Here is a 12,400-nt window from a genome sequence, read left to right as displayed (position 1 = left end):
CCCACCAGATAGAGAAATCCTACTTCTCTGCCTTTTGCAGTCTGAGACATTCTAAAATTTGTTTTATTTTAAAGAAGTTACACACAGTGACTGCACATGCCCCAGGCTGCTCTTCCTGTTCCTGGCACATCGGAACTGACTGCTTGAAAAAGCCCAACCTTCTGTGCTCCACGTGCCTAAATATGGTCATGGACGCAGCCTAGCTGAAGCACAGGGGCTCCCCCAACACCGCCCAGTCAGCTCTACTACTGCATGCTTGCTCCTGATAATCAGCTGGGGTACACCTAACAAGAGAGACATTAAAACTTAAGGTAGCTTTCCCCCCAACCTCCCTTCCCCTTTTTCTTTTCTCCCTTTCAGTTTTACTGAGGTACAGCTGTATTTGCCAGGGCTCTGACAGTTCTCTCCTTCAATCAACTGCCACGCAGCTGCACAGCAAAAACTTGCTGGTATGCAAGATGCTGTGAAACCACATACTTTGCCCTTCTTGCTACACATCACTTATTTCAAGTTCAGCTATAAACTCCTTGTGGCAGGGAGACCCACCCTTCCTCTACACTCATAACAGGTCAAAGTTTACTGTTCCAAAGCAATAAAAATGAAACAGTGAAGGAGATATTAAAAGCCCTTTTCACCTAAAAAACTGCATTAAAATTTGAGAGGGGGGAGAGAGAAGTAACATAAGACCTCCACAGTAAATTTCCACTCAAAGACATCTTTGTTGCTAATCACAGGGAAAAAAAAGAGCTTCCAGCAGTTACTTTTACTGCAGTGATTATACAAAGTGCTAGAGCAGGAAAAAAGCTTTGTATATCACACTATCATAGAATAATTTGGGTTGCAAGGGACCTTAGAGATCATCTGGTTCCAACCCCCCTGCTGTGGGCAAGGACAACTTCTACTAGCCCAGGTTGGTCAAAGTCCTGTCCAACCTGGCTTTGAACACTACCACGGATGGAGCAGCCAGTCTTTCTGGGCAACCGGTTCCAGTGCCTCACCATCACCCTCATACTAAAAAATTTCCTCGTAATACCTAGTTTAAAGCTACACTCTTTCAGTTTAAAGCCATACCCCTTGTCCTGTCACTACCTGTCCTTGTAAAAAGTTCCTCTCAGGATTTCTTGCAGCCCCTCCTTTAGATATTGGAAGGCTGCTATAAGGTCTATGCTGGATTTCTGAGAGCACCCTTCCTTTCTTGTAAAAGAAATCTCCCATTCACAGGAACCTATGTTTGGCAAAAAAGTAGATGAGAGACCACTTTTGGGACAAGGGAGCTTTTTGCTTCTACTCTAGGAGCAGTGAAGAACCCAGAGAACTCCTTCCCAGAGCTGTGCCTTCTGCTGTAGTTCCTGCTGGTTCAGGAGGCCTTTCCGCAGGCAACTAAACAAATGGCTTGGTCTTGACCCACTGAACTCTGTTTATAGGTAGCTACAGGGGTTTCTCACAGCCTGTAGTTACAGAAATATTAACACAGTGAAGCCTTATTCAAACTAGGTAAGTTCCCATTCTCTCAAGACCCTGTAATTCATACTCAATAACATGCAAGTCATTGTGGTATCCTGTGTGTACCATATGGAGTAATACTGGACAAGACAGTAGTGTATCAAGTTCTGAGTTTGATTTAAACTCATGTTTTGAGTCAGCTGAGACGTTGTTTTCAACATGCAGCTCTGCCTTCTAATGAACAACAAAACTGCTCTGGTGTCTTCTACCAGTCAAAATCAATTTTGTATTGACACATATTGACATAGCACATCAAGGAACACAGGGCAAGGTTCAATCATTTGCAAGATACAATGATTGATGTCTGTCAGTACGGCAAACATTAGCAGAGATTTTGAGTTTGCAAAACCTTCAGTGTTTAAAAAAAAAAAAAAAAGTCACTTTTTCCCTTTGCACAAGCAGATACTTGGTACTACTGGCTGCAATTGCTCATAAAATTCTTAAGTTAGATACTTTCCAGGATGGCACACCAGCAGTTACAATACATTCTTTAAAATTAAAAACAAGCTGGTGGTGTTTCCTAGAGTGGCATAAACTGACCTACTACCATGCTGCTGCTGCCACCAAAAGGCCTAATCTCCCTGCTGTTCCCAAAAGCCTTGTGATCCATTTTTACAAACTCCTTTGTATCACCAGTGCTCACCTTTTTGTAAGCATCCACAGAAGCAAACTGATCTAGCTGAAGAATATCATTAGAAGGTGGCAGGAACATAGCAACCAATTCACTTATGAAGAGAGCTAAAGGAAGTATTGCTTCTTGCTGCTAACAGCTTAGTGAGGTGAATAAGCCTTCAAACGGCCAGACAAACACCGAGAGAGTATATAGAATCATAGAATTACAGAATAGTTAGGCCTGGAAAGGACCTTAAGATCATCAAGTTCCAACCCCCCTGCCATGGGCAGGGACACCCCACACTAAACCATGTCACCCAAGGCTCTGTCCAACCTGGCCTTGAACACCGACAAGGATGGAGCATTCACAACTTCCCTGCACAACCCATTCCAGCGCCTCACCACCCTTACAGCAAAGAACTTCTTCCTTATATCCAATCTAAACTTTCCCTGTTTAAAGTTTAACCCGTTACCCCTTGTCCTATCACTACAGTCCCTAACGAAGAGTCCCTCCCCAGCATCCTTACTGGCCCACTTAAGATACTGGAAGGCTGCTCTGAGGTCTCCACGCAGCCTTCTCTTCTCCAGGCTGAACAGCCCCAACTTTCTCAGCCTGTCTCCATATGGGAGGTGCTCTAGTCCCCTGATCCTACACCTGACCCAAGTGTAGGACCTTGCACTTGGCATGGTTAAACTTCATCAGGTTGGCATCAGCCCACCTCACAAGCGCGTCAAGGTCCCTCTGGATGGCACCCCTTCCCTCCGGCGTATCAACCGAACCACACAGATTGGTGTCATCGGCAAACTTGCTGAGGGTGCGCTCAATCCCACTGTCCATGTCACCGACAAAGATGTTGAACAAGACCAGTCCCAACACCAATCTCTGAGGGACACCACTCGTTACTGGTCTCCAGCTGGACATCGAGCCATTGACCACAACTCTTTGTGTGTGGCCATCCAGCCAGCTCTTTATCCACCGAGTGTTTCATCTATCAAACTGATGTCTCTCCAATTTAGAGACAAGGATGTCGTGTGGGACAGTGTTGAACGCTTTGCACAAGTCCAGGTAGATGACGTCAACTGCTCTGCCCCTGTCCATCAGTTCCGTAGCCCCATCATAGAAGGCCAACCAAATTGGTCAGGCAGGATTTCCCCTTAGTGAAGCCATGCTGGCTGTCACCAACCACCTCCTTGTTTTTCATGTGAGAAAGTGATTACCCCCACATCAGCAGCAATCTGCCTTCTCAGCATCTCGTGAAACCTCACCCATATCCACGGGTATCAATTTCAAATATTGAAGAATCATCCCAAAACATGCAGCATCCCACACAAATATGGAGCAAAGGCAATGACTCTGGTTGAGAGGGAATGAATATAAAAAGGTAGTGTTGCAACTGCTTTCCTACCAAACTCAACTGAAAAAAATGCATGGTAGTATTCAACTAACTTCTGCTTCTGGGAGAGCTGAGGAAGAAAACACTGCAGAATTATGGTTCTGTAGCACAGGAAAGGAGGGGCACATTCCATGCCTATGGCTTTGAACAGACATTTCCTTCATAGCAATGCCTGAAGCTGCATTGCAACTGCAATGTGTGTATTAAAAATAATTGAGGAAAACACAAGTATTTAGAAGTATGTAACAGTACCAGCACTTAATAGTGGTGCAGAAAGTAATTCTTACACAGTGTGAGGTATTCTAGCTGCATTCTTTCTACCTGAAGACCTGGCTTGGATAATAAGATTTATTTTCACAAAAATAACCATTTTGAAAGGTGCTGACTACTTCACTTTAGGGCCTTTCAGCAGCAGTGTATCTAAATATCCATCTTAAAAGTCTCCATCTTAAAATAGCTTTATACACCACATCATATTAAAATGAAGGATAAATAAAATAAAATAAAATATCAAACAACCCCAAAAGGGGACTTCTGAAAGTCAGTGTATCAGATACAGACAGCAAAGAGGAATAGGAAAGCAATGTGGGCTACTTGGGTAATAACTAGAAACTAATTACTTGGGCTTAACTAAAAAAGAAAAATAATAATAAATTAGAGAAGTTAAATCTGCCCCACGTAATTTTGCAGTTAGCCTAACACACATGCTCCTTGGCTGTAGCAATGAGACCTCTCTTTCTCAGCAGTCTTTAAAGACTGGTATCTATTATAACCTAAAAAATCATTTGGCTCATATTTGCAAAACATTTTTCTACTACAAAGCCTAAATTTTTTAAAATGATCTTTCCTGCTGCTCCAAGATCATTATTTATAATTCATAGAACCATAGAACATCAGGTTGGAAGGTCCCCCAAGAATCATCTCATCCAACCTTTCTTGGCAAAGCATGGCTTAAGACAAGATGTCCCAGCACCCTGTCCAGCTGAATCCTAAAAGTGTCCAGTACTGGGGAATCCACCACTTCCCTGGAGAGACAACTCCAACAGCTGATTGTTCTCATTGTGAAAAATTTTCCTCTTGTCCCAGTTGGAATCTCCCAGGAGTAACTTGTGCACACTACCCCATCTCTTTTCTATGTGACTCCCTATGAAAAAGGGAGTTTATACCTTTTTTGTAGTCACTCTTTAAATACTGGACATCAAGCCTGGCTTCAACAGCAGCAGCGGGAGAAAAGAAACAGTATGAGAGTTTGCTCTAATGAAAAATGCCTCTATTAAAAGGCCAGGTGGGATGCGGCCTTGACCAACCTGGTCTAGTAGAAGGTGTCCTTGCCCACAGCAGGAGGGGTGGGAACCAGGTGATCTTTAAGGTCCTTTCCAACCCAAACCATTGCAACAACTCTACAAAAATTCACAGAATAAGGTGACACACTAAAGGTATGCCTCCTCTGTCCCCCCCCCTATTTTAATGTCTTAAAATTCTCTCTTGAAGACAGAATTAGCTTGAAAGTTTTAATGCCTTCTGAGAGTAAAAATATTTGAAATATTTTACATTTCAGAAGCTTTTTACTTAAGAATTTAAATAATTTCCTTATGCTGAAAAATTTGCTTTCATTTCTGCATGAACAGTTCAAAGCCCTTTACACCCTGCTTGCAGAAACTAGAATATTACACAGTGCTGCCCAACAAAAACACACCGATTTGCTCAGTAATGTGGCTAAAATCTTTATCACACTCCTTTTTGACTGTCAACATTCAAATCAACCAAGGAGGCTCTCTCTTGGCAGAACTGTAGTTTTATGACTGTTGGTGGGCAGCAGAACCTTGTTTATCACAAACTATTGTTTCTGGTTTCATTACTGGATTTGCCAATAACTTGTTCTATTGCCTTACCTATTTTTTGTTCAGTTTGTTTCTCTTATCTACTTAACGCGGTTTCCTGGGTAGCAAGCTTCCACAAAGTCTGCAAGCACAAAGTCTGCAAGAACAGAGCTTTTGATGGTCCTGAGGTGCCACCACATTACAGATACTCCATGGCATGGTAAAAGTCATAATCCACAAAAAGTACATCATTTCCTCAAAGTATTAGTAACAAAAGAATATATGAACTGCAACTTTAGAAATCACTGATCTTATACTTAGAATAGCAGGTTTCATTTGTATCCATCCTCAAGCTTCAGATAATAATTTTTAACTAATAGAAATGGCAGACATATTTGCATTGCATAATAGCTCTATATGGAGGTGCACGAAGACAAGCAATGCAGTACACAAGTTGCAATACTTCCACATTAGGAAAAGTTTCTGGCCATGGAAGTAGTCAAATATTGCAACATGTTGCCTAGAGGAGCCTGTGCAGTCTCCATCCTTGGAGATACCCAAAGCTGAAAGAATAAGTCCCTAAGCAGCCTGATCTAAGTTGGCCTGCTTTGACAAAGCTGCATTCAAGTTACCTCAAGAAATTTCTTCCAGCCTGTATGACTCTACAAATAAATGAAGTTATTATTTCCAGTTATAACAGTATACGGTATTTTTCTCAGATACTGTTGAACATTTCTATCATTTCACAAAGTGATTAAAATTTCTATTCTCTCCTTCAATCTCAAGGCCCTTGATGCCCTTGTTTAAAAAAAAAAAAAGTAATTCCTAACTCAAGAAAACACACTATGGTATGTCAGGATGTACATTAAAAAACTTAAATCTTGGTAGAACTGCTGTACTCAGAATTAGATGTCAGCCTGAGAAGTGCTCCCAACTTCCTTATTTTTATTAGAGAATTTCCTCAAAATCTTATCAAAGTGTACGTATTGAGTTTAACCTCACTTTTGTAAAAAGAATTCCTTGCACATAACTTCTGTCACATTTCACTTGTGGAAAAAAAAATTAACTTCCACAGCTTTATTAATGCAGTAAATCAAACAGAAAATATGCTTAACTGTAACTGAGTTATTTCACATTTAAGTATTAAAGGTTTTTCAATCTTCCATTGGAACTTGCAACAGCATTTCCAGTTCCATATAGAATTTAAACAAGAACCAGAGAGCCCACAAGTTCCTCCTGCTAGACACACTTGCAAAGCTGCACTTTTAAACATAAAACAAAGTGCACACTGATCAACTGCAATGAAAGACATTAAGGACACTTGCAAAACTTTACCTTATAGGTTACAGTGCAATTATACCCAGAAAAGGCTTTTTAAATCCTGCTTCTACTCCAACACATTCTGCTTCTAGTCATATATGGTCTCCAAGTCGCACTCAGGGCAATTCTAGAGGTCAGAATTTGATATTTTGCAAAAATTAATGATTTTGAGAACATGCACTGCTTTAAAACATGTAGAGATTTTTAAAAAGTTTTGGTTGCATTTTTTTGTGTAGGGTTGTTTTTTTTTTTTTTGGGGGGGGGGTGTTGTTTTTTTTTTGTTAGGTCCAAAGAAAATCGGCTAATGCTTCCAAAGCAGTAAAAAGGTTTGTCTGCATTAAGGAAACACCCGAACCTCCCACACTGTAGAGCTTGTACATGCAAGCGCGATCTCCTGTCAATGTATTACATGTTGAAGACAAAGTTACACACATGAGAGAACACATTTTACTGGTATATACTTCTCATCTCAAAACAGTGACTAAAGAAACAATTGTTCTTTAAACAATATGTCAAAACTACACTGCAGAGTTTGTTGGTGTAAGACATCCACCTTTATTACTTTGATTTGTAGGTTTTGACATGTAATTCAAGAAGTTACAAAGTTACCCAGTGCACCAGGAAATACCTGGAAGCAGTGCTGGCACATTTTCACAAATGGGACTGCTTCCTCATCAGGAGAGAAGTTTTGCTCTAATTACAGTAAGCTCTGTAATTAGCAAGACCTATTGTTAAATCCCACCTTCCTGTACAAGTGAAACCACCAAGAGATAACCTTACCGAAAGAAGATGTGGTCCCTTTCTTATCTTTTTTTTTAAAATAATGTTTGACAATTCCCATATTTACAGGCTCAGCATTTAAAAGAATGCAAGAGCTAATGTTGCATTAAAAGAGAGAGATGTGTTATCTTTTCCTACAAGGATTCTCTCCTTTCCTCCCTGAAGGCATCCCAATTTTCTCAGGCTTTATTTTGATATCAACACAGCTATTTAACTCCTATGCACCAAAAATGCACTGCAGAACACTGGTTTTAGGATTTAAATAGTTTTAATCCTGTTTTGCATTTGCACTGCTGTTTGTTAATTAATATTTACATTAGTAAACGCAACTTTTACAGCAAAATCAGTACCTTCCGCTAATCATTGCTTAAATTCATGTAGATAAATAGCAGCTTTTATATTCATACTAATACACTTATTAAATACATTTTGACATATGCTTATTACTTTGACACAGCCATAGGTAGGAAAACAATTTCTACAGAAACTTGAATAAAATTAAACTGCAAAAAATGATTACTAGACTTTGACAAAACTATTTCAAATATGCTGGATAAACAAATAGGTTTTGCACTCAAAACTTAGGGAAGATGCATTACCCATAGGAAGGGCGCAGAAGCAATGACTTCCCATTGCTATCTCCTATAAGAGTTCAGGGCCTCAAGATTTCCACCTCTCACACCTCATTTTTATTTATAGGCTGAAGCAAACAATCTTATGTTAGTCCACCTATTTAAAAGCTTCTGAACTTTCAGTGACCTACATGAATAAAGTGACTATGGAACAATGTATCTCACAAAAGCTGGTTTTACCACTGAAAAATCCCTGGTACTGAATGCTAAATCCAGTAACTTTCACTGGCAATGGCCTAACTTTAAGATTTGTATACATCCAAAGATACAATGCCATAATTACTACAAATAGCTCTCGGGGTTGGGAAAAAAAAAAAAAGAGAGCTTTTTCAAATTTATCCTCATGCTGTCATCACTGAAAGATAAGCAAAGCTTCAAAAATCTCAAGGTAAAATGTGAATCTAAGGAACAAGACTGGGTTCTAAACCAGTTATGCAACCTTGCATATTGAAACCACCTTCTTTCTGGCAACTGGCTCTTCTCCTTCCTTGGTTTTAAAGCTTCTTTACCCAAACTGCAACCCTTTGTTTGCCACTATTCCAGTTCATGCCTTTTCTGTACTTTCAATTATGCTAAACACTGCAAGTTTTAAACCTGAATTACATTAGAGCTAAATACAGCCATCCCAAACTGACTACTAGATAGCAACAGGAAGGCATAGCTGCTATAAATGGAATTGCTTACTGCCTTTGCAACACTTAAATCTATTGACTATACATGAATCAAGATGTGAATCGAAAACCTTTCAGAACTTGTATCACTGCACCACTTGATATCCTACTTATTTATGCTTTTACAGCAGTATCATTACTTTGAAAAGAAAAAAAAAACAACGTTATTTGCTCACCTTCGTTCCTCCTTGAATTTCTGCAGGTTTAACCAGTGTCTCAGTTATGCAAAACTACCCACATCTGAAATTACCTACAAAACTATACCACCACCACCACCTCAATCAGCCTTCAATACTATCAGCTCCATGGGAGTTTCATGGGAGAAAAGTATATGAAGGAGCAATGTGATTTATCCCCTGTGAAAATGAACTGTAGGAGCAGATGCAGACAAACATTATTTATAGTCCCAACCGGATGGGTGAGAAGGGAATGCTTTTCAAATGCTATCCAGCTTTTTTTTTTTTTTTCAGCTTAGTATGTTTGAGACAACATTTTTAATGTAAAGTGATAGCACAATTTAAATGTATCAAAATTAAAATCTTAGGGCATCAGAAGATCTGATATTTGCCTGCTTTTCCAAGAGTTTGCAGTGCTACCCATCTTTGCTTTATTAGCCAATAAAATATACTGCCAGGCTTGGAAAATTCCACTCATATAGGACAATCAATTTTATATGGGACTGAAGCAAACAAAGAATCAATTTAGATTTACAATGGAAAAGTGCTGATTCTAGTCACTTATACCAAGGCAGGAAGTCTCTAAAAGGTCTGGGAGAAAAGAAAAACTGGAATTAATGGACAGAAGAAAGTTCAAAATTTAATTTCATCAGTCACAAAAGCACACGCAGAGCTTCCCAGATCGTACAGAGGCAAGATATAGCTGTGATTCTGCCTTTTATTAATTTGACAGGACAAATAAACAGGGCACAAAATGAAACACAGGAGGTGTCCTCTGTGCATTGGGGGACACTTATTTACTGCAAGGGTGACCAAGCACTGGCACAGACTGCCCAGGAAGGTTGTGGAGTCTCTGTCCCTGGAGATTTCAAAAAGCCATCTGCACATAGTCCTGGGCAGCCTGTTCTAGATGACCCTGCTTGAGCAGGGGGCTTGGGCAAAATAAACTCCAGAAGTCCCTTCCACCCTCAACCATTCAGTGATGCCAAGATAACTTGCAATCTAAGTATTTTCATGCATATTATCTAGGAACAACACATTGGATTTGTGTTGCTTGTATTTTCTATAAGGGGCTAAGAATCATGGATTACCACATATAGTTCTTGATTACCTGACTACTTACACTAACAGAGAGGTGTTGTATGAATGTGAATTAAGCAGAGGAGGGCACAGTCTTAAAGCCTCTTGGAAAAAAAAGAGAATGAGATCCTGGTGGTACGCATCTTGGCATATCAGTGCATCTCTAGCTCTGAAATGGGGTCCTGTTAACCTCAAACCTGCAGAAAATCTGCTTTATTGTAATCCCTGAGACATATGAGGCATTCTTCTAACTTCAAAGAAGTTTGAAACATCATTTATCAATGTCTCCTACATTTAAGTCATCTCATAGCTTCCACAGAGATGAAACCCTACATTTTTTAAGTAAAAAATGAATAATGGTGTGTGTTACATAAAGACATGACAGCACACCAGCACCATGTACACACATCACCACACCCTAGCTCTGAAACAAGCAGCTGTCATGGAGTTGGATCCAATAGAGGAAGACCAATGAACACTGATAACCGAGGTCTTACCAAACACCCTGCTCCTTGTGTGATTTCTGGAAAAAATTTGTCTTAGATTTAAGACGTTTCCAACTGGCATAAAAAGAGATTACACGCACATCTCGCTAATTCTGACCCTCTGCTCCTTGCCCTTACACTTCCCCAGTTACTGTCTCTCAATAGGAAGTAAAACAGCCCTCCTCATCCCCACGCCACCCCTCCTCCCCTAAACCTCCTACATCCCACCTCCTCCCGGACGCTGCGGGGTGAACCGGGAGGCGATGGCCAGGGCCGCGGCGCGGAGCCCCTCTAAGGGCAGGTCCAGGCTGGTGCTGCGGAGCGGCCGGCTCGCACGGGCACGGCGCCTCGCAAACGGGAAGTGGCGGTGGGGGACGCGGGGGGAAGAGTCCTTCCGCGCCCCTTCTCCCTCTCCCCACCGCCACCCGCCTGCTGTGTCCCCCGCCACACACCGGGCGGGGCGCAGGCAGGCACTGGCCGTGCCCGCCGACAGCGGGGAGCCGGCAGAGAGGGGCCGCCGCCTTCACCGGGCACCGGGCCCCGCCCCGCCTAGGGCCCGCACCGTACAAGGAGCGGCGAGAGATGCGCCGGGGCCAGCCCTCCCCTCCTGCCTCCCCGCCGACCCTCTGCCCGCCCCCCCTCACTGACAGGCCCGACCTAGCGGCTACGGTGAAAACACGAACCGCGGGCCGAGAGGCGCGCTGGCCCCACGGCCTCCCGGCTCAGCGGCCCGGGAGGACAGACGGCCGGCCCGGGAGGACAGACGGCCGGCCCGGCTCGGTGCATCATCCCCACCCAGCCCTACCTTCTCCTCGTCGGACAACTGCTCCTCCAGATCCGCCATCTTCCCGTCTGCCTCCGCCCGCCGCCCCCGGCTCCTCCTCACAGGCAGGAAGGGCGGGGCGCACCACTCTCCGGGGAGGAGGCGCCTTTGCGCATGCGCAAGGTGGGGTCGAGCTGTAAGGGATGGGCGAGTAGGGAGCGGTGAAGAAGTTGGGTTTTATGGCTCGTTCCCGTTCCCGTTCCCGTTCCCGTTCCCGTTCCCGTTCCCGTTCCCGTTCCCGTTCCCGTTCCCGTTCCCGTTCCCGTTCCCGTTCCCTGGTCATTGTCGCGGTGGTTACTCGGGGGAAGCGGGGGTCTCAGCCGGTGGCTCGGTGTCGCGGGAGGAGCAGGGTGGCAGGGCCTGAAGCGCTCCTCAGGTCGCCTGCGGATGATCGGTAGGGGTTACCATTTGTGTTTTAATAGCGAAATCGGGCATTTAAGTAAGATCGCTGGAAGGTTGAGCAGGCAATTAAAACCGGCCCGTTGTCACGCACCCCTTAGCAGCGTGCTCAGTGCGGGTCAGTGCCGCGCGGCTGGAGGGAGCACTCGGCTGTGTGATGGAAGAGACTGGAAAAGTTTGCTTTGGCACCAGCAAGGGAGACCAAGGAAATAGATTGTGTGAAATGATTTGTACTGTATGAGGTTGGACACGGCAAAAGAACGTGGTCACTGGGAGGAAATGCAGAAATAGACGGGAAATTTCACAGAATCAACTAGGTTGGAAAAGACCTTTGGGATCATAGAGTCCAACCTTTATCACAGGACTGCCAAGTGCACCACTAAACCACGTCACTGAGGGCCTCATCCACACAGGTTTTGAACACTTCCAAGGGTGGTGATTCCAGCACTTCCCTGGGCAGCCTGTTCCAATGCCTGAGCACCTTCTTGGTGAAGATATTTTTCCTAATATCCAATTTAAACCTACCCTGGCATAGCTTGAGGCCATTACATCTTGTCCTGTTACTTGTAAATTGGGAGAAGAGACCATCCACCTCCTGGCTCCATCCTTTCAGGCAGCTGTAGAGAGCACTAAGGTCCCCCTGAGCCTTCCCTTCTCCATAAACAACCCCAGTTCCATCAGCCGTTCCTCATCAGTCTTGTGCTC

The 12,400-nt window shown here is 43.2% G+C and overlaps 1 protein-coding gene across 1 annotated transcript in view; it reads right to left on the bottom strand.

Moving 5' to 3' along the window:
* The window catches only part of CAPZA2 (capping actin protein of muscle Z-line subunit alpha 2), a gene marked incomplete at its 5' end in the record, with an annotated part of 33,556 nt that extends 22,213 nt beyond the window's left edge, over positions 1–11,343 (bottom strand). The window contains one exon of the mRNA XM_080636256.1: positions 11,279–11,343. Within this exon, the coding sequence (XP_080492382.1) occupies positions 11,279–11,317 (39 nt within the window). The remainder of the gene's footprint in view (positions 1–11,278) is intronic.
* Between the last annotated feature and the right edge of the window lie 1,057 nt (positions 11,344–12,400).

This window comes from Psittacula echo (assembly GCF_963264785.1).
Source record: "Psittacula echo genome assembly, chromosome: 1".
Lineage (NCBI taxonomy): Eukaryota > Metazoa > Chordata > Aves > Psittaciformes > Psittacidae > Psittacula > Psittacula echo.
Note: the sequence above shows the minus strand (reverse complement) of the source record. Positions and strands in the feature narration are given on the sequence as shown.